General features: G+C 56.8%; 1 protein-coding gene across 1 annotated transcript; it reads right to left on the bottom strand.

The window, feature by feature from the left end:
- Positions 1 to 8,722: 8,722 nt before the first annotated feature.
- GNA11 (G protein subunit alpha 11) lies at positions 8,723 to 26,431 on the bottom strand. Its single transcript, NM_174322.5, has 7 exons — positions 26,059 to 26,431; positions 16,733 to 16,917; positions 14,454 to 14,608; positions 13,774 to 13,902; positions 11,976 to 12,105; positions 11,741 to 11,894; positions 8,723 to 10,998 (listed from the first exon to the last, which is right to left on the bottom strand). The coding sequence occupies exons 1-7, from the start codon at positions 26,192 to 26,194 to the stop codon at positions 10,808 to 10,810; spliced, it is 1,080 nt and encodes a 359-aa protein (NP_776747.2). The 5' UTR covers positions 26,195 to 26,431; the 3' UTR covers positions 8,723 to 10,807.
- Positions 26,432 to 27,320: the final 889 nt, after the last annotated feature.

The raw sequence follows: 27,320 nt of genomic DNA on the forward strand, positions 1-27,320 counted from the left end.
GAGAGGACCTTTGGGACCAGGACGAGAAACTGGACAGGAGCCTGGCCATAGAATCTCAGGAGTGGAAGCTGCTCCCAAAAAAGCCAAGAAGTCACCATGCCCAGGTCTCCAGAAGTAGAGGGGGACCAGAGGGTGAATTTTGGCTGGTCCCCCACTGATTGCCTCCAATCCAGTAAGAACTTTGCTGTGTTTGGGAGCAGAACGCTCTGGGAGAGGTTCTAGACACTTCTAGAAAGTTCCCAAACACCCCTCTCCCCAGAGAAACACAGAATCCTGCAGCCTCCGGGCCCCTCCCAAAGGTGCTGGTGAGACCCAGAGAGGGTGTGTGTTGCACTTGGGACACACAGCCGCAACCGTCTCCCTCTACCACGCCCTAGCCGCGACCGGTGTGGTTTTCTTGCTGTTGATTCATAACGACTGGCAGATGGGAAGTTCGATAGGGGCCCCCTTGGGTCACTGGGGCCCGGCAGGCGCTGCCCTGCCCACCCTTGTCCCCGCCCCCGGACCGGATGGCCGTGGGGAGGGGATGCTCCCCGGGGCCCCGAGGTCTGGGTAACTTCCCGCTCCCAGGCAGGTGAAGAAAAACAGAAATAAGTCTGGGCCGTGCAGAGCTGGGTGGAGAGAACAGAGATGACCAGCTTGGCAAAATTGAGAAGCCAGGCTGAGTCACGGGATGGAGAGCAGATGGTGGGGCGAGGCGGGGAGTCCCTGGGGCCACCCGGCTGACTATTTCCCAAAGGATACCGGGCCTTCAGCACGTGACATGGGGCTAGCGCGGTAGGCACTGATCTGATGCCTTCCTTGGCTCCCGCTGACCTGAGAAAAAACAAGCAGTGCCTTGGTTCCTTTTGCTCCAGGGCCCAGACTCTGTGAATTTCTCTAGCCTCACAGCAAATCTTCTCAGTTCCCCAAACAGGAAAGGGTTGCTTCCTCCCTTCCAGCCGGGATGCCTGTCACCTATTAGTTGATGCAGGAAAAACAGGGTGAGCTCTATGCATACACACAAATATGGACTTCCCTGGTGGTTCAGTGGTTAAGACTCCACATTTCCAAAGCAGAGGATGGTGGGTTTTGGACCCCAGTTAGGGAACTAAGATACCACGGGGCTGCCAAATAATATTAATATAAATAATAATAATTCTTTAAATGCAAACACACATGGAAAACACAGAAAACATCAACATATATTAATCTAATTATTTCTTGTGAAACCAACACCCACGTGATCCCCACCCCGGCCAAGATTCAGGGTGTCATCAGCCCCACGAGGGCCCCCACATGCTCTTTCAAACATGAACAACCTCCCACCCCCTCCTCTGGCCAGGTAATCAGCACTACAGCGATTTCTATGGTACTTCTGTGTTTGGGGGGTACCTTTTGGTTACAAGATTTATTTTGTTTTTCATTTTTTCAATTTATGTGGCTTGGTAGGCACTTTCTTTGGTGCAGGGTTCTAAGTTTTAACAAATGTACAGTTGACAGAACATGGTTCTGCTACCTGAAGAACCTCCTCCAGATACTGCTTTGTAGCCAGACCCTCACCCAAGCCCTCACCCCTGGAAACCGTGGATCTGCTTTTTTGTTGCTATGGTTTTTTGAACCTTTCAATTTATTTTTATTTATTTGGCTGTACCAGGGTCATAGTTACAGAATGTGGGATCTACTCCCCTGACCAGGGATCAAACCCAGGCCCCCTGCATTGGGAGCGCATCTTAGCCATTGGACCACCAGGGAAGTCCCCGTTTTTGTAAAAATCTTTTTGAGAATGTCATACAAACAGAAACATACATTGTGTAGCTTTTGAGATTAGCTTCTTTCACTTAGCATCTGAGACCTGTCCATGCCTTTGGCTGTGTCAGGAGCCCCTCCCTTTGGACTGTCCAGTACTGTTCCTTTGCGTGGGCTCATCACCCTTTATCCGTTCACCTGTACAGGGCCATCTGAGTTGCTCCCAGTTCAGGGCGATAATGAGCAGTGTTGCTATAAACATATAAATATCATCAGTGTTTATTTCTCTAGGATAAATTCTTAGAAGCAGGCTGCTTGAGTTATAGGGTAATTGTACATGTAACTTTGTAAGAAATGGCTGGTTTTCCAACGTGGCTATGCTGTTTTTCATCCCCACCGCCAACACCTGAGAGTTCCTGTTTTTCCACATCTTCATCAGCACTGGGTATTGTCCTATTTTTTTTTTTTTAATTTTAGCCATTCTAAGATGCTTTATTTTCTTGGACTCCAAAATCACTGCAGATAGTGACTGCAGCCACAAAATTAAAAGACCCTTGCTCCTTGGAAGAAAAGCTATGACCAACCTCAACAGCATATTAAAAAGCAGAGATATTACTTTGCCAACAAAGGTCCATATAGTCAAAGCTATGGTTTTTCCACTAGTCATGTATGGATGTGAGAGTTGGACCATAAAGAAAGCTGAATGCCAAAGAATTGATGCTTTTGAGCTGTGTGTGGTGTTGGAGTAGACTCTTGAGAGTCTCCCTGCGAGGAGATCAAACCAGTCAATCCTAAAGGAAATCAATCCTGAGTATTCATTAGAAGTATTGACGCTGAAACTGAAGCTCCAATATTTTGGCCACCTGATGCGAAGAGCCGACTCATTAGAAAAGACCTTGATGCTGGGAAAGATTGAAGGCAGGAGGAGAGGGGGAAGACAGAGGATCAGATGGTTGAATGGCATCACCGATTCAATGGACCTGAGTTTGAGGAAGCTCTGGGAGACCGTGAAGAACAGGGAAGCCTGGCATGCTGAAGTCCACAGAGTCACGAAGAGTCGGACACGACTGAGCAACTGAACAACAGCAAAGATGCATGTAGTGGCACCTCATTGTGGATTTTAATCTGTCTCCCTGATCAGCTAACAATGTTGCACATCTTTGCGTGTATTCATGTGCCATCCATGAATCTTTTTTGGTGAAGCGTCTGTTCAAATATTTTGCCATTTCTTTTAGTGGGCTTTTTCCCCTATTATTATGTCTTGAGAATTCTTTATATATTCTGGATACAAGTCATTTTATGGGGTATGGGATTTGAAATTGTTTTTTCAGCTTGTGGGTTGGCTTTTCATTCACTTAGCTGTGTCCTTGGTGCTTCACTTTGATGATGCTCAGTTTATCAGTTTTTCCCCCCTTCATAGGTCATGTGCTGTCATGAAGAACCCTTTGCCAGACCTAAGGCCACAGAGAAGTTCTCTATTGTGTGTGTGTGTGTTTAGTCGCTCAGTCGTGTCTGAAACAGGGGCCCTATTATTTCTTTTTTTTTATTAATTTATTTTATTTTTTAACTTTACAATATTGTATTGGTTTTGCCATATATCAACATGACTCCTCCACAGGTATACACGTGTTCCTTTATTTGTGTATTCGGCTGTGGTGGGCCTTAGCTGCGCACACTGAATCTGTTTTTAGCTGTGGCATGTGAACTCTTAGTGGTAGCACATGGAATCAGTTCCCTGACTAGGGCTTGAACCTGGGCGCCCTGCACTGGGAGCACAGAGTCTTAGCCAGTGGACCACCAGGGGAGTCCCAAGAAGTTCTCTGTTTTCTTCTAGAGTTTTATTGTTTTACATTTCACATTTAGACCTATGATCCATCTTGTGTTCCTTTTTGTTTAGGTAGAGGGTTTTTTTTATTTGTTTTGTTTGTTTCTGCATAGGATATCCCATTTTTCCAGCACCATTTGCTGAAAAGACAGTCCTTTCTCTGTTGAACTGCCTTTGTATCTTTGTCCCAAATCATTTCACCATATTTTTGTGTCTGGTTGGTGGTATTGTTTAGATCTCTATTCTTGCTAATATCTTGTCTGCTTATTTTGCCGATCACCAAGAGATGACTGTAGAAGTTTTGAAGTGTAACTGTGACTTTCTCTGCTTTTCCTTTCAGCCATATCATATTTTGCTTCATCTATTTCATGCAGACACATTTAGGATTACTATGTCCTATTGCTGAGCTGATTGTCTTGTGATTCCCTTTTGTAATGTCCCTCTATACTTCTTTGCTTTCTTTATTTACAATCGTATTAAGCCACTCTAAAAATTGTGTTCTTTTTCTGTCATTTTTGAACATTCTGCAAATTATCTATCACTCAACACTTTGTTTGTGTCATAAATCATATGATTACCTGTGGTTGAAATTCACTAATTCTCACTTCTATAGACTATACCGTTGGGTGAACATCCCATCATCCATGTATATATCCTTTTAGTCAGCATTTTCTATATATATATATATTTTTTTAAAGTGAGCTATAATTGATATATAACATATGCACTTCAGCTGTACAACATAATTATTCTGCATTTGTATATATTGTGAAATGGTTACCACAGTAACTCTAGTTAGCATTCATTGGCACATGGAGTGGTTATTTTTCTTGTGATGAGAACTTTAAAAAATATATATATTTATTCATTTATTTGGCTGCACCAGGTCTTAGCTGCAGCATGTGGGATCTAGTTCCCTGACCAGGGATCAAACCTGGGCCCCCTGCATTGGGAGCTGAGAGTCTTAACCACTGGACCAGCAGGGAAGTCCTGTGATGAGAACTTTTAAGACCGACTCTCTCAGCCATTTTCAAAGTACAATACAGTTTTGTGTGGGTTTTTGGCCACCCTGTCGTGTGGCACATGGGATCTAGTTCCCAGACTAGGGACTGAACACATGCTCCCTGCATTGGGAGCTCAGAGTCTTAACCACTGGACCCCCAGGGGAGTCCCAATACAGTGTTATTAACTGTTACCACCATGCTGGGCTAGTCATCTATTCGTGTCGAGCTAAGACCTGGTGCAGCCAAATAAATGAATAAATATATATTTTTTTAAAGTTCTCATCACATTTGGGGCTGTAATGAGAGGGGTGGCTGTGGCCATTGGGGTGTGCCTTTCTGAAGACCTATGTATGACTCTCTGTAAGTAAATGCCCAATTGTGGACCTGCCAGCTTACACCTGGCTTACATTCCCAGATATGACTTCTCTCGCCAAAGTGCATGCACCAATGTACACCCCCGCTCCCTCTGGTGAGTTTTTCTAGATCTAAATGTATCCCACCCAAAAGTCTCTCCTTTCTTTTTTTTTTCTAGGTGACTTTTTATTTTCATAGAATACTCTGACAAATGAATACTTTATCTCAGCATTGTTAGGTCTTTATAAAGCTATCTATTCAAATCATCATAGTGACCAATAAGAGTTTCCATTTGCTTTAAGTATCATGGAAGAATTGTAGATGTATGGGGATCAATAATACTAATAATACTGTGTACTAATAAGAGAGACATTACTTTGCCAACAAAGGTCCATCTAGTCAATGCTATAGTTTTTCCAGTAGTCATGTATGGATGTGAGAGTTGGACTGTGAAGAAAGCTGAGCGCTGAAGAATTGATGCTTTTGAACTGTGGTGTTGGAGAAGACTCTTGAGAGTCCCTTGGACTTCAAGGAGATCCAAGCAGTCCATTCTAAAGGAGATCAGCCCTGGGTGTTCTTTGGAAGGAATGACGCTAAAGCTGCAACACCAGTACTTTGGCCACCTCATGCAAAGAGTTGACTCATTGGAAAAGATTCTGATGCTGGGAGGGATTGGGGGCAGGAGGAGAAGGGGATGACAGAGGATGAGATGGCTGGATGGCATCACCGACTCGATGGACGTGAGTTTGAGTGAACTCTACGAGTTGGTGATGGACAGGGAGGCCTGGCGTGCTGCAATTCATGGGGTCGCAAAGAGTCGGACACGACTGAGCAACTGAACTGAACTGAACTGAATGCTATAAATGCATAGTCTCTCCTTTCTTTAGAAACAAACCACTCCCTTCAAGTGCTGTTCGTTTAATATTAAAAATGTCCTCTAGAAGTCCAGTGGTCAAGATTTTGCGTTCCAGTGGAGGGGGTGCAGGTTTGATCCTTGGCCGGGGAGCTAAGATCCTATGTGCCTCCTGGCCAAAAAACAAAAAACAGAAGCAGTATTGTAACAAATCCTATGAAGATTCTTTATTAAAAACATCTTAAAAATAAGTCCTTTTTGTTTAATGAGGATGTTCACATAGCTTCAAAGTACCTGGCGCTCCTCAGATGATGAGAGACCACAGCAGGGTCCCTCCCTGGCCATTGCGTTGGCCACACACACCCCCCAACCAGGGTTATCCCAAGCCTGGGCTACAAAGCCCCGCCCTCTCCCTTTATTAGCTGATGAATCACAGATTTGATTCCACTTCTGCGATGTATCCAGAGCAGGGTCTGCACCAGGTCCTTCTTACCCAAGTCCACCGCAGCAGGATTCACCACAGCCAAAAGAAGAAAGCACCCGGAACCCCTCCGTGGCCACCTGCGTAGGTGGGTGGTCCAAAGGTTTTCCGTCTTGAAAGCCTCCTGGTTTTGTAAGGACCCTGCGTTTTCACTTTGCTAGTGCCCGGGCCCGGGGGCACCGCCTGCCGTCAGGGCAAGGGCCCAGCTGCTCAGTTTCCCTGTTGGAACGGGGATGTGGAGAGGACATTCCCCGCAGGTGCGCGTTGGAGCCCGCAGGTGGCGGGCTGGCAGGCGCGGAAAGCCGGCGAGCGGCACCTGCCGGCGGAGGAAGGCATGACAGCCAGGTGCGCCGGCAGCGTCTGCGGGCCCCCTCTCGGCCCCCACGTCCCAAATCCCACTCCTTTCCTCTGCCTCCATCATGTCCTGCCTGGTCTAGAGAGGTCCCCTCCATCCAAGTTCCGGGTTCCGCCCTCATCCCCTCAGTCTCTCCTCCGCGCAATAGCCACCAGAGGGCGCGCCTGAGCACTAAATCAGGCCTCTCCCCTCCTCTGCCCGCAGCCCTCCAGGGTCCCACCTCCCTCGGGGTAAGAGCCCAGTTCCTCCCTTGGCCCACGAGCCCCTGCACGAGCTGCCTGTGCCCTCCCTGCCTTCCCTTCCTCCTTCTGTTTCCCTCCTTACTCTGCTGCAAGCAGGCCTCCTCGCTGTTCTTCCAGCAGTCAGGCACAGTCCTGCCCCAGGGCCTTTGCACTGGGCTGTGCCTTTTGCCTGGAAAGTCCTTCACTGGGACTTCCCAGGTAGCTCCGCTGGTAAAGAATCCGCCTGCAATGCAGGAGACCCCGGTTTGATTCCTGAGTCAGGAAGTTCCCCTGAAGAAGGACATGCATCCCACTCCAGTATTCTTGCCTGGAGAATTCCCATGGACAGAGAAGACTAGCGGGTTACAGTCCATGGACTCGCAGAGTTGGACACACTGAGCAACTAAGCACAAACACAGATCCCTTCACATCTCCCAGCATATTATTCATATGCCACCTTCTCAGAAAGGCCTTTCCTGAACAGCCTGTCTGAAGTGGCCCCTGTTGCTCCCCATGCCTCTTTTCCTGGCTGTCAGTTCACAGAGTGAGTCGTGGTGATAAACACTCTTCTCCTCCCTGTATACACAGTGCCCAGGACAGTGCCTGGCACACACAGGTCTTCTAGGCATTTCCATTCCGCTGATGAGTGAGTAAATAAAACTGGAGGACGATGTGGAGAAGTGGGAATCGGGTGAACGGCTGGTGGGAACATGAAAATAAAGTAGCTGCTGTGGAAACAGTCTGGTGATTCCTCAAATGGTTGACTAGCATCACGGTGTGACCCAGCAGTTCCACTTCTCTTTACACCCAGTAAGATGGAAAGCCGTCTCAAAGAGGCACCTGCACACTGGTGTTCACAGAGGCATGATTCATGGCAGTCAGAGGCGGAATATGCCTAGTGTCCACCAACAGACAGATGATGGATAAACACGGTGTGGCCCACCATTGGAATGACTCAGCCTTAAAGAGGAAGGAGGTTCTGACACCTGCTACACCATGGATGAACCTGGAGGACATGATGTGCAGTGAGAGAAGCTACACACAGAAGGACAAACTCCGATTCCACTCACAGGAGATCCCTATAGACTCCATAGAAAATACGGTGGCGGGGGCTGGGGAAGAGTTGGGGAGTTATTGCTTAACAAGAAAGGAGTTTCTGTTTGAAGTCATAAAAAGGTTTTGGAGACCGTTAGTGCTGCTAGTTGCACAACATTATGAATGAAATTAATGTCACTGAATTGCACATTTAAAAATGGTGAGGAGAGGCTTCCCAGGTAGCTTGGTAGTAAAGAATCTGCCTGCCAATACAGGAGATGCAGGTTCAATCCTTGGGTCGGGAAGATCCCCTGAAGGAGGAAATGGCAACCCACTCCAGTATTCTTGCCTGGAAAATCCCATGGACAGAGGAGCCTGGTGGGCTATAGTCCATAGGCTTGCAGAGTCAAGCACACTAGGCATGCATGCACGACCTGATCTCATAACATGACCTATTGCTAATGACCCATTGCAACACAAATAAAATCTGATTTTAAAAATTGTAAAGATGGTAAGTTATATGTGTATTTACCACAATATATGTATTTAAAAAATTTTTAAAGCAAAAAAGACTGAGAGATGGGAAGATTACTGGCCCAACATCTTGGTTTACACAACTGGGTTAGGGGAGGGGCACACACTTCCAAGAGCATCCGTGACAGTGAATGGCCAGCTGGGCCCAGGGAAGGAGGCACACCCCAGGCAGCCGGGCTGTGGTTCCCGAGCTGAGACCCCAACCTGAAGGTGACAAGACCCCTCCCAGCCGCATGGGAATCCAGTGACACCCTGGGGGCCTCAGGGTTCCTCTGCTGTACCTCCCCGCACCCCGCCCCCAGCCAGCAACAGAAAATAAGCCAGAGGGGGGCCACGTGTTTAGGAACAAAATTTATTCCAATTTAAAACAGAATTCATTTCAGGAGAAAGGTATGAAAAGTCAATTTCCACCAGCTTTCTCTGGATTAAGGGGTGTGGGCCCCAATGCGGACGCACTGCCTGAACATGGGCGGCTCCAGCAGCCCCCAGAGGCCGGCACTGAGCTGACCACCCGCCCCTCAGCCCGCACGGAAGATACATGCATCTCAAATGACAAAAGGTTTAAAAACAGCATCTTTATATAATATTCTTTTTTAAATAGATTAAGATTTAAATTGTCTGAAATCAGGATTGTTTAATATACAAGCAGGTGAAGTTGCCCCCGCCGGCTGCAGGGCTCCTCACGCCACTGGGGCGTTGGCACTCGGAGGGCAGTTCTGCTGGGTGATGTGACATGGGGGTGGGGGCTGGCACTCAAGGATGCGCCGCAGAGGTGAAGTTCATACTGGGGGCGAGGAGGGCCTGAAACCTGCCACCCCATTCTCCCGGCGCGGAGGTGGGGCCAAGTTGGTGGGGTGCCAGTGGGCCGGATGGGGAGGTTTGGCACTGCGGGGCCAGGCCTGCCCTGGGATATTGGCACGCTGACCTCTCGGGAAGTTAATACTCTGGGTGCACGTCGCCCACCCCGCCTCCCCCTCAAGAGCCCAATCCAGTTCCCTGTGTGATGTGGGACCGCGGGAGCCCACAGCCAGCGGCACCACCTGTCCCCCACCCCCACCCCACCCCTCGGTACACATCAGGGTTAGGGTACAAACCCCACACGTGGACACATGGCACAAAAGAGGGCCCTTCCGGTGAAGACACCAGGGTAGAACAGGCCAGGAAGTGTACCCCCACCCCACCCCGGGCCCCGCCTATCAGGAGTGCAGGGGTGGGGTGGGGGTGGGCTGCCACGGTGGGGCTGGACCGGGACCCGGCTGGGCAGAGCTGGTTTGCTTTCTCCCATCATTCATTCCTCTGCAGGGATCCAGGGCCGCCCAAGTGCTCAGGTTTAGGGCTCAGGTGTGCTGGGCAGGTGCGAGCCCCACCAGTGGGCCACTCTCCGCACCTTGGTGCAAGAAGTCAAGCACACAAAACCAACCACCGCAGCCCCTGGTCCATGCCTTTCCCCAGAAACCGACCCTCAGGCCCTCTGGGAGGCGCCTCTGTGCCTGGCCATGGCCGTGGCTGTGACCAGGCCGAGGGCCCACCTCCGGCTGCCACGAGCCCAAGGTCTTGGTTCTGGGCAATGCACAGGGCAGTGGGCACCGCCCTGATGGCCATGGACCTGCCAGGGCGACCCTCCCTCTCTCTCTGCTTCCCGGGGACAGACCTGAGAAGATTCTGAAAAAGTCCCCACCGCACCCCCACTGTTTCCGAAATGGCCACAAAATACAACAAAATAAAGAGCGACTCTGGGTCCCTGTGGGCCCCTCGGTGTTGGGATTGGCACTGGAGCCCAGGAGTGCTCCCAGGGGGAGCACAGGTGCTGGAAGCCCCCCACCCCCACCCTGACCAGAGAACCCAACGCACCTGGGCTCCCACCCCGGGCTCCCACCAAAGGCAGGACGGCCAGAGGCCCTGGGCTGCAGTTTTGTTTCTTCAAAAAAAAAAAAGAAAGAAAAAAAAATGGTTAGGCACTTCCCAGGGCGGGCAGCGGGGGGCGCCACCCACCCCCACTTCTTGGAGTCCGGCGCAGAAACAGGGCGACTGTGGTGAGGGTGTCAATAACTTAACACGGGAAGAAAGAGAAGCCCAGCCACTGCGTCTCCGCGGCTCCGAGATCAAGGGGAAACCGGCCGTGTCCTGTGACCCGGCACCGCTGGTGCCCGGTCTCCTCTCTGCCTGTCTGCTGTGGGTTCTTTTTTTTTTTCTGTTTTTTTTGTGTTTTTTTTTTTTTTTAGAAAAAAGCAAGCCACAAGTCAAGGCCAGAAAAAGGCGGCCTCTGCCACTGACAAAGACGAGAAGGTGCACGAGGTGTGTAGGAAGAGAGGTGTACGTCCCCTGATAACTGTGAAATAAAAACCATTTGTTTAAAAATATGAAACCCCGACTCGTGGGGCGACTGGCGACCGGCAGGCGGCTGGCGGGAGTCCCGGTCACACCAGGTTGTACTCCTTCAGGTTGAGCTGCAGGATGGTGTCCTTGACAGCAGCGAAGACGAAACGGATGTTCTCTGTGTCGGTGGCGCAGGTGAAGTGCGAGTAGATGATCTTGTCGCTGTCGGGGTTTAGGTCCACGAACATCTTCAGGATGAACTCCCGGGCAGCCTGCGCGTCCCGCTGGGGGCCTGGGAGGGGCGGGGCAGGGCGGGTTGAGCTGGGGTGGGGGAGGCTCTGGGAAGAGGTCCCTGTCCTGGCCTGGGGTCAGCCCCCCTCACCTAACCCCTCACTCATCACCCACCTCCTCTCCCCACCTCCCTCACTCCTGCCTCACCTCTGTGGATTCGGCCCACAGCACACCCCACACTAGGGCACGTGTCAATAACGCACCTCCAGCTACATCCCTGGCCCCCACCCCCCAGAGCCTCCTGTGCTCACCCACCACCCACCCCAGCCCACAGCCCACATTTCTGGCCCCACCCGGCCTCCTGGCTCCATAGGCAGCACCTTGGGGGACATGTCCTGGAACATCTGTGATGCTCCTTCCTTCCCTGCCACCAGCCAAGGTGGGAGTGGTGGAGCTCTGACCACTCCCCAGACCTCCAGGGATCCCCAGGGATCCCCAGGTGGGAGGTGGGGATGGTCCCAGGTCCACCTGCATCTCTAGTGCCCCCCACCTCCCAGTGCCCAAGCCTGGGGAGGCAGGGGACAAACCAGCGAGCAGTGACCGCAGGGCACCCCCTCCCACAGACACTCCCCTGGGGGACACCAAGGTCTCCCACCCTCTAGGGTCCCAGGAGGCACCCGCGAAGCTTAGCCACACTAACTGTGCTGCGGCCTCTCTACAGCCTCTGGAAGCACCTGCCCTGCGCCACAGACCAGGACACCGAGGCCCAGAGAGGGTAAGGGATGGCTGGCAGGGCGCCTCACCGTCGAACTCCGGGAAGTAGTCCACCAGGTGGGAGTGGAGGATCTTGTCCTCCAGCAGGTCCTTCTTGTTGAGGAAGAGGATGACGGATGAGTTCTGGAACCAGGGGTAGGTGACGATGGTCCGGAACAGCGCCTTGCTCTCCTCCATGCGGTTCTGCGGGGAGGGTGGTAAGTTGGCATCAGGCCCCCCAAAAGGGCCTGTGGCCCACATCCCCAGGTTCAGCGCGGGCCTCACCTCGTTGTCCGATTCCACCAGCACTTGGTCGTACTCACTAAGGGCCACAAGGAACATGATGGACGTCACGTTCTCAAAGCAGTGAATCCACTTCCTCCGCTCGGACCTCTGGCCCCCCACATCCACCATCCTGCACAGCGGGGCACACAGGTTCAGTACTGGGTTGCAGAAGACACTGCCCCTGCAGCAAACCCAGCCTCCCTCAGGACAGCTGCATTGGCCAGAGCCACGAAGACCCCCTGATGGCATCGGAGCCTGTCCCTCAGTCATCTGTCACAGGCAGCAGAGACCATCAAACACTGGAATTCCCGGCCACAGCAAGAGCTAGCCCGCTACTTCTCTGCAGAGGCTCAGGGACACTGATGCTGATACCGGCGGGGTGAGGAGACGGGGACATGCTGTGACCGGTGAGAGGTCTCTCTTCCTACTTGTGAGTTTCCTAAGTTTTCTATGACGAGGAAACACTACTTTTAAAGCGGACAGTGAGAAGGACAGCGGCCTGAGAAGGTGGGGAAGGGCCAGGGAGCAGCTCCAGACAAAGGGCACAGCAGGTGCGAGGTGGGGGCCAAAATGAGGCGGTGTGATGAATACCCGGGATGTGGGGTTTGGGAGGAGGCTCGCCACAGGCCCCGTCTGTGCCCTGCGGGCCTCTGCCATCCCAGACTCTATCAAAAATCTGAAAGAGACCAAAATGCTGAACTCTCACCAGAAAATGTACCCTCAGGCATGGGTGGGGTGATGCCTGCAACTTCTGAGGGCCTGAGGGAATCATCAGGGGCTCTTATGGGTGAAAAAGGGCGAAGGGGGCAGGCAGGGGGACCCGAGGCTCTCTCTCTGTCCCAGGAGCCTTAGCCTGAGCAGTAGGGTCCCAGGGGGCAGAGTTGGGTCTCTAGCCAGAGGGCACCTCAAGGTTAACCTGACTGAGTTGGCTGGCACTTCCAGATGCAGGTTAGCACCTGCCAGCAGCATTATCTCTGGGCCCCCACCTGGGGTGGGCTTGCCCAGCAGAGGGGACCCTGTGAGGCGGTGGCAGGGAGGGAGGGCTCGCAGCCAGAGCAGACTCCCCTCGCCCGGAGCCTGGGCCCTGGTTGCAGTTGTACAGCCTCATCTGGGAGCGGGGTCCCTGCAGGCATCACCATTAGGACACAGTCACCCCAGAGCAGGGCCCTGAACCCAGACACTGGCGGTGTCACCGTAAGAGGGAAATATGGGCACAGACATGGGAAGGAACCACATGATAACGACAGGGAGACAGAGCGATGTGGCTATGAGCCAGGGAATGCCAGCACCACCAGAGCCAGGAGGGATGGGACAGATGACTCCCACGCCCTTGGGGGTCCCAGCCCTGCTGCCACCTTGACCCCAGACAGCTGGTCTGCAGAGCTGGGAGAGGACACATTTCTATGGTTTAAGTTGCCCATCTGTGGTCATCTGTTATGGATGTCCCAGGAGACACACTTGGCTTTGCCACTTGGCAGCTCTGGACAAGCTATGATCTCATGGAGTGGCAGGGCCTGTCCTTGGGGACAGCCCTGAGTCCACTCTGGCCACACAGCCTGCAGGACAGGGTTACTGAGGGGCCTTCAGGTCGTTCCACTGCCCAGAGCACCCCTGCTCTGGCCCGGACTCCAGACCCCCCACCCACCTGCAGGAACCCGCATCCTCCTCCGTCTGAAGCCATGCTCCCCAGGCCGCCTCCGTTTAGCCCCTGAACGCCATGAGGCCCTGGCTCCCTGGGAAACCTGGGGACAGGCCCAGATAACAACCCCTCGCTGGCGCCCCCCCGGGGCCCAGGCACCTGAAGATGATGTTCTCCAGGTCGAAGGGGTATTCGATGATGCCCGTGGTGGGCACGCGCACCCGCAGCACGTCCTGCTGGGTGGGCAGGTAGCCTGAGGTGGCAATGCGGTCCACGTCCGTCAGGTAGCTGCAACACAGTGGGGGGTGGGCTCAGGCAGGCTTCGAGGGGCCTCCCGCCACCCCTGGGGTCTCCTTCGACTGCCCTGGGCCCCTGAGTGGCTGGGAGGGGCCGAAGCAGCCCAAGTACTTGGGACAGAACGGACAGGGACAAAATGAGGCTGCAGGGAAGGCGTGGGATGAGCCCCGTCGGCTCTGGGGGCCAGCTATCAGGGCTGGGGATGGAGCAGGAGTTCCAAGACAGACTGTAGGCTGGAGGGGTAGCTTTTCAAAACCAGGCCTACTCCTTTGGAACAGTTTTAGCTACACAGAAAAGGGGCAGAGACAACAGAAACCCCCGCAGATGCCCGCCTCCCTGGGTGACTTGTCCACGTCCCAGCTGAAGAGCAGCGTGCAGATGGCGTCACCCAACACCTTGTCCACTCCCCTCCGCTGGCCCCAGGCACTGCCCTAGCCCCACTCACTACTTGGTGAGGTCCAAGAGCTGGTACTCACACCCCCCACCCATCCACACCCCCACATCCCCTTTCCCAGCCTTCAGCACGCCCCGGCCCCACTCACTACTTGGCGGAGTCCGAGAGCTGGTACTCGCGCCGGCGGTCATAGCACTCCTGGATGCCGGGGTCGTTCCACAGGGTCTTGATGGCGCTCACGTACCGGTGCTCGAAGGTCGTCACCTTTTCCACATCCACCTCCCGGATCAGGAGTGCGTTGGCCTGCAGGGGGAGAGGTAGGCAGGGGGGACACACGGCGCCAGTGGCCGACTCAGAACCATCAACTTCCATTTCCCATGAACACAAATCACAGCAAAGTGACAGGCAGTGACCGTTCCCCAGGCCCGGATCCCCAAAGCAAAACTCAGGACAGAAGCGGCTCCCAGGAGCAGGAATGCCACATGCCTCAGTGCCCCAAAGGAGGGGACAGTAGGCTCTGAACAGGACGGAGGAACAAACACTGCAGAGCTCCCACATTCCCAGGTCACAGGAGAGGAAACCAAAGCACAGAGAGCTGCTCTGACCTGGGAAGAATCTGCCCCGTTTCCGGGCATATGGCTCTGGAAACCCTCAGGGTCTCTGAAGGGCTAGGTACTCTGTGTGCAGCTGGGACGGGGCTGGGGGCCAGAGCCACCTACCACGGAGTGGAGGCTGGGTTCATCGGAGCGGCCCGATGACTCACGCCTCCAGGATGGAGCCTCCACAGACCCTGGAGTACAGGGCTTAAGAGACCTGCTCCTCAAGAACTGCTGCCCAGAGAGCCACACATGTGTGCACATATACACATGTACACACTGGTGTGCACACACACACAACATGGGGCAGAGGGCTCTCAGGAGACCCCCCTTCCCCTTCAGCCCTGTGCTCAGGGTGGTCCAGTCACAGTCAGCTGAGTGACTGGGGAGGAGACACAGTGGGGTGGACCCCAAACAGGGAGTGAGGGGGCCCCAGCCTGGGCTCTGGAACCCAAACCCTTGCCCTCCCAGTTGTGGCACCCAGCCTCCAGTTTCCCCTACAGCCAATCCTTCAGCCCCTCCCACTTCTCAGCTTAGGCCTGGAGAAGCAACTCCAGCCCCAGAAAACCTGCCTGACTGTGGATGCACGGAGATCAGGGACCAGAGGTCTGTTCCTACAGCCACACTGTCCCTGCCATGAATGACAGGTAAGCGAGCAGGCGTGGCCTGTGCCGAGAAAGCTGCCATTTAGAGACAGGCCTCTATCCGCTGATCCCTGTTCCACACTCTGCTGGATTTCATGACCAAAGGTGGACTTGGAGGGGCCTTGAGTGGAAGTGATCTTACAAATCAGAGGGCGAGAGGCTCCAGCAGGCCCCCACACTTGACCCCACAGCCAGGCCGGCCAGGCCCCCAACCCATCACTGGGCTTCTAGGGTCCCTGATAACAGCGGGCATCAAGGCAGAAAGATGCCAACATCTGGTGAACTGGCTGTCTGAAGCCTCAAAGTGAAGGGATTAATGTAAATAAACCCTATGGGACATATGTGGACTCTGGTGCCACTGTCAGCCTGGGCAACTCCTGGGGTTGAATGAGGAGCCCCTGAAAACAGATCCACAAAAGGAAAGCCAAGGGAGGAGGCCAGCAAGAGACGGCTGTGACGCACAAGTAGGAGAACACCGCTCGGCCAGCAGGGGGCAGCCGCTCCAGAGGGCAGACCAACAGGGACCCTGGACTCCACACTCCACTGCCGGGGACACACCCAGGAGAACGAGGATGCGCACACAACAGAAACTTGCACACGAACGTCCCAGTGGCGTGTCCGCAAGAGCCAGAAAGTAGAGACAACCTCATGTCCCTTGACGGATGATGATAAACAACTGTGGTCCATCCACACACAGAGCATGACTCAGCCACAGAGAGAAGCCCTGACACTCGCTACCGTGTGGACGGACCCCGAAAACATGACGCTCAGTGAGAAAAGCAGACACACAACGACACACAGGGTGTGACGCCACCGATGGGAAACGTCCACAACAGGCCAATCCACAGACAAAGAGGGGGGTTCCTGGTTGTCAGGGGCTGGGGCAGGAGGCTGGAGGGGGTGGGGGGTGATGGGTGACTGCTGATGGGGACACGGTTTCTTTCTGGTATGATAAGAATGTTTTGGAAATAGAGATAATGGTTGCACAATGCCGTGAATATGTTAAAAATGAGTGAAATGCACACTTTAAGTGGATGACCTCATATGTAAATGTTCTCAATAAAGCTGTTACAAAAGAAAGTAAGAGGAAATGCCACTCTCTGGGGTCCCAAAGGTCCGACTCCGCACGCGGAAGGCCTGCAGGACAGGCTGTGAACTGCTGCAGGACGCGAGCAGCACCGCCTCACCTTGTTCTGCTCGTACTTGTAGAGGATCTTCAGCGTTTCCATGGCGCGGATCATGGCCTGCATGGCGGTGAAGATGTTCTGGTACACCAGTTTGGTGAAGCCCCGCTTGTCCTCCTCTGAGTAGCCCGCCCCGTGGATGATGCGCATCTGCTTGATGAACGTGCTCTTCCCGCTCTCGCCCGTGCCTGCAAACGGCCCAGTGAGACCCCAGCCCTGTGTTCCCTGTGCCCGCCCATGGGGAGCCCCACCCACGTGGGGGCGAGGCGGGGACATGCCTGGCCTGGCCTGCTGCTGCCCCTAGAATCAGGCATCCTCCCCTGCACACCCACATCTACGCGGGGAGCCAGGGAACGGAGCCTCTTAAGAGGTCAGGACGATGATGTGGGCAGGGACAGGAGGGGAGCGGCAGCTGCACCTGCAGCGACTGGGGTCTGAATTAACTCTGGCCGCAGCCGAGGAACCAAAGGCTGCAACAGTGAAGTGTCTCCCAGATGCCACCACCTGCTTAACTGCAGGTGGCTGCAGGTTCACTCCTAGGTCCCAAGCACCCTTGTATGGCAGCGTCCCACCAATCCCTAGCTGCTCCTCTTCCATGACTTCCAACCAGAACAGCTTTCCTTCGGGGCATGAGTTTGGCATCTGTGCACCTCAGGGAGGGGAGCGCAGAGGCTCTACCTCCTGAGAGCTGGGGATCAGAGTCAGCTGCAACCCCCCTGAGAGGGACCCCGGGGGCCTCTTCATCCTCCGCTTCTTTAACCAGTGCACAGCGTGCCAGCGCCAGCCCCACCCGGCCCCACGGGCACCAGTGCTCCCCAGGCCTCTCCTGCTTCAGCCCCTCACTGCCCTGTCACCTCTAAGTGGCAAACCCATTTCCCCACTTTCATTCACCCCCAAGTATAGCCACACCAATTTTACATTGCAATGTGTCCAGGCGTCTCTGTGACACCTCCCTTGCAGAGCCGGAGCCTGATCCCCCTTCCCAATCCAGAGAGCCAGACCAAGGACAGCCTGGCACTGCGAGACAGTCCCAGAAGGCACTGGGCTCCCTGGTCTCTCTGGGACTCTCAGGGGCTAGGGGATAGCTCCGCAGGGGCCCACATAGACAGGAGCCATGTGAGGGGCCATGCCAGAACCCTCTCCTCAGAACCTGCCTATGGTTTTCAGCTACTAAGTTACAGGGTGACTTTACTGCACAGCAGGAGAGAACTCTACATCCTAAGGATGCACCGCCTCAATCCCTACTTGATAACAAATGCAGGTCCCACTCACCCATGGACCGAAGGCCCAGGGCCCCCTTTTGGGGACTTAGAATCCCCCTGACTCACCCCAGCCCACCTGCCCAGGCTCATCCTCCTCACCCTGAGTGGCCTGTATCCCCAACCCCGACTCGGGGGCCTGGGCTGCATGCTCTCCACACACTGTGGGGCTCACGGCCACCGGTGACATGGGCAGGGGGCAGGAGCCCCCCTTCACTGGGACCTATCACCATGCCTGCGGGGGTCTCTCTCAGGTATCTGCTGCCCGCCTCCTTGTTCAGGGGGGTTCCTGGAGAAGAGACAGGTTCTGAGTGCCCCGCAATGACCACGTTGTCCTGCAGCAGGAGACCCTCCACCTGCGTCTGAATAACTGACTGCAGGCGGTCCCCTGGGGAGACCCAAGTCTCAAGCTGGACAAAGCAGGAGCCTCATGCAGCCGCCCCTTCTAGGATATCCATAAAGGCCCTCAGTCCTTGGGTTTGTAATAAACAAACCCAACTCTGGTTCTGTCTCCAAGTGGTGACTACCCCTATGCCACCTCTCCCCTTCCTATCTCTGCACAGCATCAACCAGGGCCAGTTGCCCACTCCCACGAAGGCACCCCAGTTCTGGAGCAGGAGAGGATGACCCCACACCTCCCCAAGAGATCCACGAACACTCATTGCACAGGGTAGGGTGGGGGTGGGCAGGAGGGGGTGGCACACAGGAGTACCATGTCCAGCGCGGTCACCTCTGGACCAGGGTCCTCCCAACACTGCTGCTATCGGGCTCATCGCAGGTTCTATGGGCTGTGAAGCAGTCTCCTTGCCCCCACCCTCTTGATGCCCCTATCCTCAGTGAAACAACCATGGATGTTCCCCGACAGGGCCCAAGGTCCTCTGGGGGCAGGATCGCCAGGGTAAGAATCACTGGTTTTGATAAAATTCTACTGTAAAGAGATCCATGCCCTGCTGGTCATCTGGAAGGGTTTCTCACTGGAAACACCAGACGGTGGCCACTCAAGCCCAAGCCCCTGCAGGCCGCAGGTCAGCCAAGGTGGAGAGGGCGGCCCCTTGTGTTGAGCCCCCTCAACTGCAGGACAGGCAAGGGAGCCACGTGAGTGCAAGGGCACCAGGAGACCAGAGAAAGCTGCCTCTGAGGCAGACATAGCCAGCATCTTCAGAACCGGCACCAAAGGGGTGAGCAGCCCCAACAGCGCCCCTCAAGGGCAGTGCCAAGCACCAAGGGTCACACACACCAGCACATGGCCTGCACCCACAGCCAGGGACCGCGGGCAGGGAGTTACCACTAAGGAGCCGTGAATGCAGGCCAGAGAGCGGCCGAGGACAACGGGGATGGCCGAGGGCCCACCCAGACACCACCAGTGGGACACGCCCCAACCGAGAAACGGAAGATGGACCCCAAGGAAGCTGGAAATACGATCAACCCTGGAGACACGGGGGTCCTGGACAAGGCACGTGGCCCAAACCCTGCCAGCGCAGAGAAGCCGCTGTGAAGACAGAGCCGTGATCCAGGCCAGGAGCAAAAGGCACTGGTGAGGTGACAGGGCGAGATGGCCTTGACTGGCGATCATGTCACAATGCCTGTTCCAAGTCCTACACAGCTCAGGGAGCAACTCAATTTAACAGGTGTAAAAGGGACACGGCGGGCCCAGAGTGGGACGTGGCAGTGTCACTTTGCCAGGAAGAACAGAGAAAGGCAAGGGGGTGGGGGGAGGTGGTGGCCACAGAGGCTAGGCCCCCAGGGACAGCCCCACCAGTTAAGGGTTGTGTCAGCCGTGCTCGGGGCCAGGCCCTGTGGAGCCTCCGCAGCAAGGCAGCAGCGCGAGGGACAGGAGTCCACAGGCCTGAGCTTGGCCACAACTGTGCCCGGGAGGGGGAGGGAGGAAACAGTCTGGCCGTCCCCTCCAGATGCCCGTCTCCTGGGCCAACTCAGCCCACGTGCTGCCAACAGCCAGGCCCCAGTGCACCCGACCCAACGTCTATCTGCGCAGAGAAGTCTCTGGGCGCAAGGCCCGCCTGGCCCTCACAGCTGGACCCGTATGCTGTGGCTGATGCCCAGGTGTCCCAGGCAGCTCCAGCTCACCCCAGCTCTTCGTCAGTCCCTCCAGAAGATCTGGTCACTTGTGCCCTTCAGCTCAAAACCCTTCAACAGCTGCCTGCAGGGGGAAGAGCGAGGCCTCACAAGCAAGACCGTGGAGAACCTGTGCTGGCCTCGTTCCAGCCCTACACCTGCAGAGGGGACGCACAGGGCACCCACGCCACAGCCCTCCCCTTCTGGCCATGCTCAGACCCAGGCTTGCATCTGTGGGTCCCTGGCCCCCGCCAACAGGACAGGCCCAACGTTACATGAGGACTCAACCACCCATCGGGCCCTCCCCCATCCAAACACTGACCCAAATCTCTGCACAGAAACCCCTATTCATGTTTTCCAAGAAGCACTCCAGCACCCCCAACATCCCACCAGCTGAAGCCGGCTCCCTGAAGGCGAGGGTCTACCTGCAGCCCCACACCCCAGCCCAGGCTTGGCCCACAGAAGGCACCACACAAATTTTCCCTGAATGAACCAAAATAACTTGGCCCTACCCGTGGTCTCGGCTCTGTCACACGCCCCCCATCCCCTCACCCCCACCCCGGGCCCTCTGCATCCCCAGTGGCTACCCCAAGACCAGGTCAGCCCAGGCGAGGGAGGTCCTGGCTGTGGGACCTGGCAGGGTCAGCCTGATGCAGCGGGCCCAGAGCCTGCAGGACGCCCTCTGGACACTCAGCGGCATCACCAGCCGCCCAGTGGAGAGTGCCTGGAGAAGAGGAAGAAGAGCAGCCTGTCTTATGAGGGAGGGAGAAAGCCACAGCCTGCCTGCCAGGTCGGCCAAGATCTAAGACCTCGGATTAGGAGGAAGTGGGTCTGAGCCCGCAGCCGCCACTCTGATATGGGAAAGCTGGGGGCAGGGCCAGGGCTTGGAGGGCAGAAGGGAGGCGCTGGGCTGACCTCATCCCCGGGGCCTCTTGTGTGCAGCAGGTGGCCACCATCCAGCAAGAGAACATCAGCGTCAGAAGCTGGGGTTCAGGGCTGCCGCCTGGCTGTCCCTAACCCCTGTGAAGCCAGGAAGCCCAGGAGCCCAGGAGCCCTGGCGAGAACACCACCAGATATCTGGGCTCCTGAAGACACAGCCAGAAATCCTGTGTCAACAGGTCTAAGATCAAAGAAGGACTCCAACCTCATGCGAGGACAAAGAAAGCGCAGACTCCTCATATATGTAGTCGAGGACAGCGCCTGCACGCACCCCCTTGTCCCCACTGGCCTATTCATTCATTCATTCATTCATCATTCATTCATTCACTGGTAAGTCTACCACCCCACCTCCCATTGGACAGGTGAGCAGGCTGAGGCACAGAGAGGTCCCGCAGCTTCACTGAGGTCACACAGCTGGTAACTGTCAGACCTCAACAGGCTCAGAGCTTCCGGCTTCATGTCAGTCCGTCTCCCCATGGTCTGTGTGTCAGCCACCCAGGGAAGTGAGAGAGTGCAGGAGCACCAGGGGGACAGTCGCAGGGCCTTGAAGACACCACAGCAGTGGGTTTGAGGCAGACAATGGCCAGAGGGAGGGCGTGGGATGGGCCTTGGGACTCACCCCTTTATTTGACCTCCACACAGTGGCTGCTAAGCCGGCAGGGCCTCGTCCTGCCCAGGTGGCTCCAGGTGCAGGACACCAGACCCCTCCGGGCCAGCCCTACTCATCCCCACATGCTGGGTCCCAGTGCAGTCCTCCCTGAATCCTGACTCTCAGGAGTCAGGAGACCTGCTGTGAGTCCCCCCACCCCGCCTACCCACTGAGGCTCAGGAGAGATGGGACAACTCACCTCCCATTCAAACTTCCCCCTCCTCGGCCTCCGTGAGGGCTCTGACCTTCCAGCTCTGGGCCTGATCAAGGTCCATGAGCAAACCTCCATGGTGGGGGCTGGGATCAGAACAGGGCCTGGCTCTGAGGGCCAAGCTCCAGAGACCTCCTTGAGGGACAGGGAGGCCTGCACAACAGCAGCGGGACACCGGCCAGTGCAACGCTGTGAATGGAAATGGGTGCAGAGGGTGTTTCCCATCTGACATATCACTCCACCTGACCCCCCCATAGCCCTGCAATCAGTGGGACACTGTCCTTTCACAGAAGAGAAACCAAGGCTCAGGAGGCACCGGGGACCAAAACCCCCTCCCAGGGGCACTTGGGCAAAGCGTCAGGTAAGGAGGAGATAGCGCCTAGCACTGGCTCAGCACCTCGCAGGCATCACAGTCTTAAACCCCAACAGACAGACATGGCAGGAGGCCCTCCACGCCCGCTTGCGGGAGGCCTCAGGCAGGTAGGAACCGTGGGCTGTCCTGAGTCACCGTCTATCCATGCCCCGGAGCAGAGGGCCACCAGCAGTGGCAACGGGCCTCTGAACAGGAAGCCTCACATACAGGAGAGATGTGAGGACGCCCAAGCTGGGGCACCCAGGCATCCCCATTCCACCTGCCTGGAGGAACTGTGTTCAACTGAGCAGAGTCACCCAGAAAACATCTCAGAGGCCTGCAGGGCTCTGTGCTGGCTGAGGGGTGGCAGCGCCTAGAGGGGGCACGTCGTGAGGGGAACAATGGGGACACCTTGGCAGCAACTGGCCAGGTGCCCTGCTGAGGAGAGACCACGGCCACCTGGGAGACAGAGGGGCTGGGGCATGGGGGCACAAACTCCTGTAGCCGGCAAGCCTGAGGCCAGGGTCCCAGTGCTGAGAAGCTGGAGTTCCACCAAAAAAATACCCCTGCACATGGGCACCCCCAAAGCCCACGGAGACGCCCTGGACACCATGGTGTCCCACCATGGACACCAGGCCAACAGAACCATGGCTCCCTGTCCTGATAGGAGAGGAGCCCTGCGGGGACCAAAGACACCACTGCCCTGGGCTCCCGCACCCAGGCTCAGCCCAGGCCAGACCCGCCCACGTAGGGCTGGGCTTTGCCCCCAAGACCCTGTTGGGCAGAGGAGGGATAAGTGGGCTCCCCTCCCTCCTGCCAGGGGTCCCCACTGCAGCCGCTTCCAAATGCCCAGCCCCCAGCTCCAGAGCAGCAGTGACCACGGGGAGCAGCAGGGAGCAGGGCTCCACCACAAAAATCAGAAAGTGAAACCTCCTGTGGTTAAACATCCGAGCGGAGCACTTCCTCGGGGCTCTCAGCAGCTCAGCCGAGGCTCCTGGAGGCTGGGACTCGTCTGTGTACAGGAGTCCGGGCCCAGGGACAAGCCTGGAGACAGCTTGGGGGCCCTGGGAAGGGAGAGTCCCGCCCTCCCACGCAGCACACAGGGCACAGAGAGGCGTCCTAAAAGTGGGTCCAGGCTCCCGCACCTCCAGGGACAGCGCCTACTTAGCTCTTAAGCCCCTAAGACACACTCTGGGGTGGGTTGAGAGGGGTGGCTGCAAGGAGTGGCCCAGAGGCCCAAGGGGCGTCCAGCTCTCGGGGTCCATGGAGGACACACAAGGCCACCGCCAATAGCCACGGCCACGTTCCACTCGTGCCTCAAAGCGGGGCAGTCACACCCTTCCCGCTGGGGCCACCACACCCCGGGCCGGATTCCGGGCCTTTCCACCGCTGCGGGCCGGACAGGAAGCCTGTGGAACTGACCGCCCTGCTTTATTTAGAAATCCCGGAGCCGCTCTGTTGCTCAGCTCCCAGAGCGACGCTTCCCGCGGCAGGCCTCAGCTCTCTAGGGAAACCTGCTCTGAGGAGCAGAAACCCGCCCTAAGGGGTCTCCTCCATGGGTCTCCGCACTTGCCCCAAGAAGGATCCCAGGAAGTGAAAGCCGGCCAGCCTGCCAGGGACACCCGCGAGGAGCTTCTACCTGGGCCTGGGGTCTCTCTTGCAAAGCGGGAGAGTGAGGCTGAGCCACGGGGACCTCAGTCTACCCTCTGCAGTGCCCCCCCACACCTCAGGGTCGCCTGTTCCCCACCACAGACAACTGTCCACAAGGACGCGGCCAGGAGTAACAAGACCAACCAAACCGAATCATCACCCACATTCGCAGACATACTGAGTGTTCAGTACAAGCACATATGTGGCTTTGGACCATACAAACAAGAACAGTCCCTTTTTAAGCATCCAGACACATGACAAAACAACCTACACCTATCACCACCAGCCCTGTCACACACATTGAGCTCTGTGTACTGACACAGTGCAGAGCTGATTCCAATAACACAAACGGGGGTGACCCTGCTCTCAGGGGACCCGGGGCCAATGTCCAGGGACACCTGTGGTTGTCAGGACCTGGGGCTTCTGGTGTCGAGTGGGCGGGGCTGCTGTTCAGCATCACCACCCCCCACCCCACCCTCGCAGCAGATTCCCTGGACTTCTGCCCCACATTTACAGCCGCCCTCCTGGGGTCATTAACCTTCACCTTGGACCTGCAGGCGCTCATCCTCCTATCTGCCCCCGTGCCTAGGACTTAACAGCTTCCTGGGCGGGTGCAGACGCCCCGTCCTGACCCTGGACACACTCTGATCTGCTGCAAGACTCCTCGGCCCAGGTCCAGCGAGGGTGCAGGAGTATAGGCCGCCAACCCACATCCTGGAACCCCAGGTCAGTTCAGAGCCTGGGTGTACTCAGGGCAGGCGGAAGCGCACGCAGCCCCCAAGTAAGGCCCTCGGCCTGGTAACATTAACGTGCCATAACTTCCAAACACACCTTGGAATAAAGTCTAGCTCTACTGGCAAAAGCCAGCCTGCACCACGCTGTCCTCGAAGGTGCCACTTCTTACCTTTGACTGCAGAGGTAAGTCCTCCAACAGCCCTTATTTGGGGTGACAACACTGTGTCAACCACCAGGCCGACCAGGTCCCTGCAACAGGTGTGCCACGGGGAGACGGAGACTGGGAGAGGGGTCTCCCTCAGGATGGGGAGGAGGACCTAGGCTCCCACTAGGACTAAGGAGAGGGGTCAAGGAGTTGGCCAGTTCTGAAAAGCTGCCCAGGTTCCTTCAGGGGCTCCACCCACCCCGGCCCCAGAAAGAGAGGAAAGGCTGTCTTCTCCCCTATGGGCTATACTCCACTGGGGAAGGAAGGGACACAGGTCTTCCCGGCAGAGGAAAGGGAGGTGGGGACCCACCTGAGGGGAAGGGGGGCGATGGTGGTGTGGTGTGTGGAGGAGGACAGGCCCTGTGTGCAGGGAACAGGGCTCCACCTGGTGGGAAGAGTCGAGAAGGGATCCCAGGAAGCAAGGGTGCGTCTGATGGATTACAGCCCAAAGGTCTGGTCCCAAACAGATGCTAGGGTCAGCAAGGGGGCACACCTGGCGGGGTAGGGACAGGGGCCAGCCCAGTGCAGGGAGGGGGCTGGTCTCATGAGAAGGGGCAGACCCTCGAGGGTTCTGGGGGCCAGACCTGGAAGCAGAAGCTGTCCCTGCAGGGATCGGAGGTGAATAGCCAAGACAAAACTGATCCCAAAGGGCCCAAAGGACCCCAGCTGGGTAGTTGAGGCAGGGGCTGGCCCTGCAGGGACTGGGGACCTGCCATGGGCAGCACTGGCACAGGCACACCCAGAGGGTCCAGGGCGTTGATGTGGACAAGAGAGGCAGAGGCAGGCCCCTCTGACGTCTGGGGCTCAACTAGACAGCACATGCGGAAGGGATGGGCTGGCCCAGAGACGGACAGCACAGGTAAGTAGGGTCTGACCCCAGACTCGGGCCCTGCACAGGTGGGTAGGCGCTGACGCCAGACCCGGACCAGCAGCAGAAAGCACAGGTGGGTAGGCACTGACCCCAGACCCGGCCCATAGCAGACAGCACAGGTGAGTAGGCGCTGACCCCAGATCCGGGATCGCAGCGGACAGCACAGGTGGCCAGGCGCTGACCCCAGACCCGGGCCCGCAGAAGAAAGCACAGGTGGGCAGGCGCTGACCACAGACCTGGGCCCGCAGCGGACAGCACAGGTGGGTAAGGCGCTGACCCCCCGGGGGTCGACCCCGCCCTAGACAGCACGCAGGGCTGCCCAGCCCGCCCGTCAGCCGGCACGCGCATCGCTGGCCGGGACCCCGCAGGCCCCGGCCCCACTCACCGAGCAGCAGCAGCTTGAGCTCGCGCCGGGCGTCGCGCTTGTCCCGCCGCAGCTGCTTCTCGATCTCGGCGTTGATCCGCTTGGACTCCTTCACCTCATCGCTCAGGCAACACGCCATCATGGACTCCAGAGTCATCGTCCCGGCCCCGGCCGCTCGCCGGCCGCCCCCGCCGCCGCCCCCCGGCCGGCCCGGCCCTGGTCCCGAGCCGCCCCGGCCGCGCCCGCCCGGCCCTCGGCGCTCGGCCCCCGGGCCGGCGGTCCGCCTCGGCCGCCTCCGAGCGCCGGTCCCCTTCGGCCGCTGGTCCCGCCCGGGCGCCCTCCACCCGCACCGCCACCGCCACTACCGCCGCCGCCGCCGCCGCCAACCGCAGCCGCCGCGACCGAGCGACAGCACCTCACAACCTAACTCGCGAGCGGACAGCGCCGACGGGCGGCCGCTGCGGCCAATGGGAGTGGGCGGCGGCCCGCGCGCCCGCCGCGGGGGTGGGACTAGCGGTCGGGCTGGGCGGGGCGTCACGCGGGCGGGGAGGGGCGGGGCGAGGCGGGCGCGCCCGCGGGTTAGGTTGCGCCGACGTGGGAAGGGGGACGCGCAGCCGGGAGCTGGGCGGGGCCGCCCGGGATTCTGGGAATGTGGCGGACTCGGCTGGGCCGACTCGGGTGGCCGGCTCGGCTGCGCTCGGCTCCGCTCGGCCCCGCTCGGCCCCGCTCCGACCGGCGGCCCACTTGGCCCAGGAGCAGGGGGCTTCGACCGGTCGCTGCGGTCGCAGAGCTGAGCGACCCAGGCCCCACGTGAGACTCTCGGATACCAGCCCTCAGGGCCTCCCGGGGCGCCCTGGCACTGCCTGACTGAAAACAAAACTTCCTCTCATCCGTTCTTGGAACAAGCATTAATGGAACGCCTCCTGTATACCAGGCTTGGGCTTAACATTAATACAGAACCTGCTAATATGCCAGGTATGGAGCAAGCATTAATGGAGTACCCGCTGTATACCAGACATTTACCAGCCATTTATGCAGTACCTACTGTATACCAGGCATGGACCAGCTTTTCACGTAGTGTCTACTGTGTAGCTAGTTGCAGTCCATGGGGTCGTAAAAAGCCAGACACAACTGAACAGCAACTGTCTAAGGATTACCAGGCGGAAAACAGTGTGATGCCTACTGTAAGCTAGGCACACACCATGCATTAATGCAACACTTGCTGTATATCAGGAATTAGTTGCCTGCTGTATTCCAGGCAGGGAGCAAGCATTAATGAAGCA

Source organism: Bos taurus, chromosome 7 (assembly GCF_002263795.3).
Source record: "Bos taurus isolate L1 Dominette 01449 registration number 42190680 breed Hereford chromosome 7, ARS-UCD2.0, whole genome shotgun sequence".
In the NCBI taxonomy this organism is placed as follows: domain Eukaryota; kingdom Metazoa; phylum Chordata; class Mammalia; order Artiodactyla; family Bovidae; genus Bos; species Bos taurus.

Coding starts and splice junctions, on each gene's coding strand:
- GNA11 (NM_174322.5), bottom strand. CDS start 26,194: ATGACTCTGGAGTCCATGATGGCGTGTTGCCTGAGCGATGAGGTGAAG. Junction 11,895..11,975: donor TGGTGGAATCGGACAACGAG/GTGAGGCCCGCG, acceptor CCCTCCCCGCAG/AACCGCATGGAGGAGAGCAA. Junction 10,999..11,740: donor CTACTTCCCGGAGTTCGACG/GTGAGGCGCCCT, acceptor CGCCCCTCCCAG/GCCCCCAGCGGGACGCGCAG.